This window comes from Peromyscus californicus, unplaced genomic scaffold (assembly GCF_007827085.1).
Source record: "Peromyscus californicus insignis strain IS unplaced genomic scaffold, ASM782708v3 Scaffold_4__1_contigs__length_199733344, whole genome shotgun sequence".
Lineage (NCBI taxonomy): Eukaryota > Metazoa > Chordata > Mammalia > Rodentia > Cricetidae > Peromyscus > Peromyscus californicus.
In genome coordinates this window covers 98963054-98972177 of record NW_026294562.1, presented here as the reverse complement: position 1 = coordinate 98972177, position 9124 = coordinate 98963054, and the positions used below count along the sequence as shown (strand labels likewise).

General features: G+C 35.1%; 1 protein-coding gene across 1 annotated transcript; it reads right to left on the bottom strand.

Moving 5' to 3' along the window:
• Positions 1-7397: 7397 nt before the first annotated feature.
• Positions 7398-8348, bottom strand: LOC128095232 (olfactory receptor 52A5-like). The gene has a single exon (XM_052714029.1). It carries the CDS (start codon positions 8346-8348, stop codon positions 7398-7400), a length of 951 nt encoding a protein of 316 aa, XP_052569989.1.
• Positions 8349-9124: the final 776 nt, after the last annotated feature.

Here is a 9124-nt window from a genome sequence, read left to right as displayed (position 1 = left end):
AGGAAACAAAGGATGTAGATGAGGCTGGAATCATAGGAGTTTAGTCATTAGCAGGACTATGAGCTAGGGAACTGGACAGAACTGAAGTTATGGAGACAAGATTTCGTCCCAGAGAAATAAAGTAGATGGATATAGAGCTTGGTATGTCTAGATTTATTCTTGTACTGAATGCCTGATGGAGCTATAGCTGTATTGATAGAATTTTGTCTTGGAGGAATAAAGTTAACAAACATAAGAACATAGTGTATGTGGATTTTTTTCCCCTCAGATATCCCATGCTGGATGTAATGAAACCCCAAGGACCCCTGGGTATTCAATAAAAGACTTATTTTCAATATAGCACTCTCAGGAAAAACATCAAAACATTGCTTATCAGAGATTGAGTAATTACAGAGAAATTGGGGAGATGTAGGTCAAGGAACACAGTACTTCGTTTGAACAGGTACAATAAGTTGAAGTTGAGTAAAGCTAAAAGAATATATTGTGCATTTACCATTACTAAGAAGCTAGATTTTAGGGTCATTTCCATAAATAATGTAAAAATTAATGCATATGCTAAATATTTGAATGAAATGTCTTTGTTCTATACCATGTACTTGAACTTGAACATGAAGTACTACATTTATCTTTTTGATGTTTTACTTTTGTTTTTTAATTATATGTGAATGTATGTGAATGAATTTGTACATGTAGTACAGTGACTTTCAGTAAATGGGGTTGTATCACCTGGAATTAGAGGTACAGGCAGTTGTAAGCCACTCAAAGTGGGTGCTAGGAACCAAATATGGATCTTTAGCAAGAATGGTACCTAATATTTAACTGCTTTACCCTAAGTTGTAAACTTGATTGTACACATTTTATAAAAAATAAATTTATTTATTATATTTTCTGAGAACTTTTTATACAAGTATTGTATTTATGTAATTTCTACCCTTCCCTTGGCTCCTTCCAAATTTTCCTGAGTCTCCACCATGACCTCTCAAAATCATGGCTTTGTTTTCTTTAATTATGTGTATGTATGTATGTGCATGTGATAAATGACTAACATCCACAATATATAAAGAACTCAAAAAACAAAGAACCAAGAAAACAAACAAGCCAAATTAAAAACAGGCTATGGATTTAAACTGAGAATTCTTAAAAGAAGAAATAAAAATAACTAATTAACCACTTTAAAAGTGTTCAACCTTTTTGGCAATTATGAAAATGCAAATTAAAACTTCTTTGAGATATCATGTTATCTCAGTCAGAATAATTAACCTCAAGAAAGTAAATAACGGGGCTGGAGAGATGGCTCAGAGGTTAAGAGCACTGACTGCTCTTCCAGAGGTCCTGAGTTCAGTTCCCAGCACCCACATGGTGGCTCACAACCATCTGTAATGAGATCTGGTGCCCTCTTCTGGCCTGCAGTCACATATGCTGCATATATAATTAATAAATAAATAAATAAATATGTTTTAAAAAAAAAAGAAAGTAAATAGCATCAAATGCTGGTGACAATGCTGTGAAAAGGAATCCTCATTCACTGCTGGTGTGATGTCAAACTGGTGTAAACATTACAGAAACCTATGTGGAGTAGCCTCAAAATGCTACAAGTAGATCTTGCATGTGATCCAGCTACAAAAATAAAACATTAAAAAGATAAATGTTTTTTAATTATGTGTGAATGTATGTGAATGAGTTTGTACGTGTAGTACAGTGACTTTCAGTAAATGGGGTTGTATCACCTGGAATGTTATCAATAGAGTAGCAATAAACATGACTGTGCAAGTATGTGTGGAGTAGGAGGTCAAGTTCTTTGGGCCTTTGCCAAAGAGTGGTGTAGCTGGATCACATGCAAGATCTAAAAAAAAACATTAAAAAGATAAATGTGGGCTGGATAGATGGCTCAGAGGTTAAGAGCACCGACTGTTCTTCCAGAGGTCTTGAGTTCAATTCCCAGCAACCACATGGTGGCTCACAACCACCTGTAATGAGATCTGGCGCCCTCTTCTGTGTACATAATAAATAAATCTAAAAAAAAAAAAAAAAAAAAAAAAAGATAAATGTAGTACTTCATGTTCAAGTTCAAGTACATGGTATAGAACAAAGACATTTCTATCAATATTTATAGATATAGAATATCTATATTCTATCAATAACTAGAAATGGCAACAATTTAAATGTCTTTCAACTGATAGCTGAATAATGAATATGGTACATGTTTACAATGGAGTTCTATTCATCTGTAAGGAAAAATGAAATCATGACATTTGCATGCAAATGATTGGAACCAGAAAATATTATAATGAATGAGGTAACTCAGACCCAGAAAAAAAATGCTACATGTTCTCTCTTGTTTGTGAATCCTTGCTCTAAATTTTGGTGTGAGTCTATAACTTGGAGTAACTGTAGAAACTGGGAAATAAAAAGGAGATATGGGATGGGAAGGTGTTCTAGTGAGGTGGATAATAGGATACACATTATCCTATTACATGCTGTGATAATACATTTTGTAAAGGGGAAATAGTAAAATGGAGGGATGTTAAGAAGAATTGTGAGGGAGCTTAATACAGAAAAAAATAAATAGAGCAGGGATAAATAACACTAAGAATGTTTGAAAGGGCCATAGGGAATCACTATTTTACATTTACCCAAAATATACTCATAATATACATATGAGCATGTGTGTATGTGTGTATACATTTTTTTTACTTAAATTGAGTTCTTTAATGTGATGTGGTAATGTATACCACTAGAATCACAGATCTTTTAACAAGAAGTACAGTAGAGAATTATATTAAATATTTCAGTGAAGGTTATTATTGGAGGAAATGTGACACTGGGCTAATAATTTGACAGTTGAGGGATCTGTAGGTAGTCAGTAATGATTCAGTTCTTTAGCTAGTTGTTGGTGATTATTTCTTTTATAATAACTGGCTTTATGACCTCTGCGTTTACAAATTACAAATCTGAAATAAAAATGAGTGTGCATATAACAGAGACTGCTACTATCATTTTCTATTCTCCTAAGTCAAAGACTAAACTGTAACTTCCTACACATAGGAGAGGTAAGAGGCCTTTCTCAGTGTATTTTCCTCTGAATTGTCTGCTCTATTTACTACAGTTCACTTTTGTTCAAACTATTTCATATAGAGAAAATTCTTGCTACTTACTACTCCCTGGAATGGTCCTTAAATATACCCATATATGGCTTGACTGCCAATAGATTCCCACTATCAAAATTCATCTAAAAAGCATTGATTTTCATCTTATAATGTTCATTTTTAATTTTGTTATTTGTGATACTTCATATTCAGAAGGTAATGAATCTATGATTTCATAAAGACAAAGACACATGGTGTGTACCTTTCACTGTTGCAATTAGATAGGAGTTTGCCTTTCAGTTGATTATATTACTAACCAAACTTAGTCGAAGTTGACTTATGTATTTGGTACATTTTTATGCCTGCTACTTTGAATTGAATTCATGCATGATTAATAAGTGGTTCTCACCTGCTATTAGTTCTGATGTCTTATTCAATAATATCATCTGTATCACTTATTCACTATATTAGTCATTGCTGTTCCTTTAAGATGTTGATTTCTCATTGAGTATTCATCAGCACTTTGTGTGCCAAATAGTGGCATATCTGATTCTGCAATGCAGAATTAATCTAATTTATTCAATCATTAATTTCTATTAGAGCATCCAAGATGTTTTTGATGTTGACTATCAACGTATTATTTTTAATCTTTTGTTATTGTATTATCAATTACATAATAAATTATGTTATTTATCACATAATAAGTATAGTCCATAATTACTAAATCTTATTTTATTTTTCTATTATTGTGTGTGATTTGCATATGTGTCTATGCATATTCTTTCTTGTGTGGAAAAACATGTGGCATACCCATGTGTGCATTGCACATGGAGCCCTGAGATTGATTTTAGCAATCATCATTCATTGCTCTTCCACCTTGTTTATATTAAAGCTTACCTTCTTGATCAAAACAAGAGCTCAATGACATGTCTAGTTTTGTTAGTCAGCTTGCAGTGGGGTTTCCCCATATCAGCCTTTCAAGGCTACAACCAGACAGAACACTGTGCCAACTGAGCCTGTAAATGGATGTTTTAGAATCATCCCCAATCCTCATGTTTGTGCGGTAACTCTTAAATGCTGTTCCATCCATCCCTTCATCCCCATTAAATTTTATTTTTAAAATACCTTATAATGTGTTTTTTTTCAGCTATCAAAAATTTTTTTAACTTGAAGTTTATACCTTCCTATTGAATGTTTTTGTCTGTGTGTGTGTGTGTGTGTGTGTGTGTGTGTGTGTCGCTGTATGTATGTATAATAGAGAGACAGAGAGAGAGAAAGAAGTCTTCCATGCATTTTTTATTTAATTACTTGGACATCTGTTTATCTGAAATGTGGAATTCAGACGACTTCCCCATCTACAATGCTTTCTCTGTGTGCTTACAGTTATCTTACTATTTCTTACTTATTCTTTATTGAAGGAAATTTAGACATGATGTCTGCAAATACATCAGACCAAGAAAGTTGAAAATGTAGACAAAGAGGAGGGGTCACTGTAACGACATATCCAGATCCCCTGCTCATACTCAATTGTGTTAGGCTCATGTTGGACCTTAGGAACATAGAATTCTTGATGTTTTAAATTTTCTTTATTTTGGAGAATTTCAGGCCTATAGATAATGAATTATATCAAACTCACCTCCTCTAACTTCTCTAATTCTCCATTGTCCCTGAAAGTCCAACTCTCAAATTCATGGTTTTCTTTTTTTTTTCTTTTTCTTTCTTTCTTTTTTTTGGTAGCCCCCTAAATTCAGGTAGTGTTGTCCATAGTGTATGGATATGGGTATTGGGCAACCCTCTGGCTCATGGGAAACCTACACATGATCAAATCCTCAAGAATAACACTTGACGCCCACCCCCATCAAACTGGAGGCTGGAGATCATCTACCACATCTATGTAGGAATTTTGGCTGAAATGATCTTGAGCAGGTTTTGTGCAAGAAACCACAGCTGCTGTGAGTTCTTGAGTGTAAGGATGTAGCCATGTTATATCCAGATGGTAGCAACTCATAAGACACCTCTCATTCTCCAGATCTTACTTTCTTTCCTGCTTCTTGCCCTATCTACCCTGAGCCTTTGTATGAGTATGTGGTGGTGGTGATATAGAAGTCTGGTTTAGGTAGAGCATTCTGTCTCTCATTCTAAGGACTTTTTCCAAACATGCATCTCTTAATCAGTTGATGTCTACTGCCTAAAGAAGCTTCTCTGACCAAGACTCAGAACAGCCTAAGTCTATTAATAGAAACACAATTTTTTAGAAAGCACTTTGATACCATGACCAATTAGCAACATAATAGCAGGTTCTATGGGCTGATGCCTTCCTACCCATGAGCATTTGACCAAGATTAAAGTACCAGCATGAAATGCTCTCCTATGGAGAGGTCTCAATCCAATCAGAAAGCCATTATTTACACTAGAATAAGTTATACACCTACTGACACAGTGGGCTTATTTTGTCTGGCAGGCATTCAGGTTTTGGTGCTGGGTAAAATCTTTATTTTGCTCTCTCCCCCCAGCACCTGGAATTTCACCTTCCAACAGGATGAGGCTGAGCAGCAGGGAGAAGGTGTCCTGGAAAGTTTAAGATAGATTTCCATATGTTGTGCAGCCAGAGGATGTGCTGCCTTTAGCAAGAGGGTCTTATAATCCATGTAATTATGGATTGTAACCAAGGGCAATGACAATAATCTGAGTAAACTTGGAGGCATCTGGTGCCTCCCTGACCAGTAAGTCATAAAGAGATGTCCATGCCTTACACTATAATTTTCAATTAATAAGCCATGTAGTCTTGAAGTAGCACAGTCCATATATGTAGTAAACATCAATTCAAAGTTACTTTTAAAACTGTATTAGGACATCAGCTTAGTAATTAAGGGTTTCCCATAAGTCCTTTTCATACAACCTTAGTTTTCAAGAGGCCACACACTTTCTGCTCCTTCCATACCCATATCAGCTTATTCTTTTAGCCCCTAATATACACACACTACTTTTATTAAAAAAGTATTCTACTACTAAATCTAGTAATTTTAATCATGTTTGTATTTATTTTTTGAGAATTCCATACAAGATATTTTGAGCATATTCTTTCTCATCACACAACTATTCCCTGATGCTCCCTATTCCACCAATTATTTTATTTGATTGGATTGTGAGATAGCAGTCTTCCATTTGGTTTTTTGTATATACTTTTCCTATGTTGTCCTTCCTCTTGAACTTGGCTTTCCATTATTCTTTCAAGTATGTGTTTTTCTTTTACCTTAAAAATAGTAGAGTAAATTCATCTTTTCTATATGGATAATTTCAATGTTTAATTAATTTGATACTATTCAATGATATAATATTGACTAACACCAGGAAGAATATTTCACATGTTCTAAACAGTGTCAGGTAGTGCCCTAAGCATCTTAGACAGAAAGGTGGCTAGCACAGTTCTCAAATGCTGACAATAGGCAATTTTTGAATACAGCCAGCCTCTATATTCAGTTACTCTTCCTTTTCCAAACTACAGTAAAACTAAAATTTCATTGAAATTTACTAATTTCTATAGCTCCAAGAGCATATCCCCTACATAAGTTTACATCTTTGTTTCTGTTTTCTTGAAAGTATCTTTAAGGACATTCCAATTCAATATCTTCCTTTGCATTATTCCTATACAAATGCCACGGTATCTTTCATAGTTTTGGGATATCAATGAATAAATTTGTGTACCCCCTGATTATATATTATCTTTACATTGATAAGCATTTATGCAAAATCCATAAAAAGATAAATGATTCTAAACCTATCATATTAAAGTTTCAGAACACCATTAGGAAATGGAACAAAGCCCAAATCACAAGTGATTGTTGGGTTGGAAGTTTAAGGGTACTGATGTACAAAATTATCCTTTGGGTTTACCTGAAGAAAGTTCTATTGTCTACAGTTTATTGTTAGAGAGTCAACTTCCTCCAAGAACAAGTAAATTTAAATTGACAGACACAAACATTGAAAGGAGAGGCCATGAATTTGAAAGAGAGCAAGAAGGGTTATATAGGAGGACGTGAAGGAAGGAAAGGAAGAGGGAAATCATGTAATTACATTCTGACCTCCAAATATAAAACAAATAATAATTCAAAGTCACACCATCAGTGAATTATCCCATTGTTTGTGAGTCAAAAGATTGTATTATATTTAACACATTCTTCTAAAAATTATACGGATCTGGATTTCACATGTTATCACACACTTTCCTATTTGTAGAAGACATAGAGTTTAATTCATTCAAGTTGCTATTTAGAAACCATACAACATTTCAACAGAGGGAGTCACAAATGTTCACAGAGGTTTCTTGGAAATAAGCATCTTCAGGACTTTGTCTCGGATTTGTTTAGTTTTAACACCATAGACAATGGGGTTGAGAAAAGGTGGGACTAACAGGTAAAGATCTGACAGGAGGATATGCACATAGGGGGGTATGTTAGCCCCAAACCTGTGGGTGAAGAAAGAGAAGAAGGCCAGGAGGTAGAACTGTAGGAAGACACAGATGTGAGCAATGCAGGTGTTGAAGGCTTTGAATCGAGCCTCCTTCTGGGGCAGCTGAAAGACAGTGATGAAGATTCGCACATAGGAGAAGGTAATGAAGACTATGTCAAACCCTAAGATGGCAAAGGCAACAAGGAGACCACATACCTTGTTGATTCTGATATCTTCAGCTGCCAATTTCACAATGGCCATGTGCTCACAGTAAGAGTGGGAGACAATGGTAGTTCGGTAGTACTTAAGGCGGCATTTGATGAGCAATATGGATGGAGATACAAGAATGAAAGCTCTGAGTAATGCACCAGCTCCAAGGTAAGTCATGAGTTGTTGAGAAAAGATGGTGGCATGTCTCAGGGGGTTACAGATAGCCACATAGCGATCCAGAGCCATGGCCAAGAGGATGCCTGATTCTGTTGCCTGAAATGAGTGGATGAGTTCCATTTGTAGCAAGCAGGTGTCAAAGGAAATCTGTGGCATATGAAACCAGAAGATGCCCAACATTTTGGGGAGAATGCATGTGCTAAGGGCAATGTCTGTGACTGCCAAAATGGCCAAGAAAATATACATGGGTATGTGGAGGCTCTTTTCATTTTTTATTATTACTAAGATTAGGAAGTTCCCGATCAAAGCGATGATGTACATGACACAAAATGGAATACCGATCCAGCACTGCACTGACTCCAGGCCAGGGATCCCAACTAGTGTTAACACAGAAGGCATGAAGACTGAGCCATTGAACATGAGCATGGTGAGGTCAGTAGAAATATGTAGGAGTATTGCTGCTTCAACTTCTGCTCCATACTACAACTGGATACACTGAATATAAGATAAATTAATTCATTATAAAATCATATGCTAAGTAAGTTAGGGCTATACCATCCTTCTTTCTCATCTCAACTACTCCTCTGCAATTTTGCCTCCCTTCTCATGGGGATTTAAAAATGAACCAATAAGTTCTAAGTTATCATTAGTGTATTAGTGAAGTCAAAATTGCTTTGTGGCTCTTTTCTTCTCCAAGAACACTGGACTCCACAAAAAAATCTCTTTTTGCTTATTATCTATTGTCTGTGTGTTGTTATAGACTTCCAAGTACAATTCATAGAATGAGATATTAGATGATCTCATATCAACCTATACTAGACACAAACATTCCACCAGGGAGAGTTCTCAGTCTTCTCAAAAGAAAAAGGCTTATTTTTTTAAACATCTTCCAGGCCTATAGCTGGCTTCTCAGGTAAGTCTTCATAAAAGACTCTCCAATCATTTATTTTGCATATTCTACCAATCCTATGAGAACTTTTAACAATGAATAGTTGATCAAGTTCAAGGAAGAACAAACACATTTGTGTAACATGAGAAAGTACTGACTATTAAAATTCTATTATTTGTGAAATTTTCTAAATTCTTTAAATGCAAAACAGAAGGGTTGTGGGAAAGCTTATCATGTTTAACTCAAGAGTAGACATACATTCCTATAAAATAGACTACTATTTAGCAATTAATAGAAATAAAGTTCTAATTTA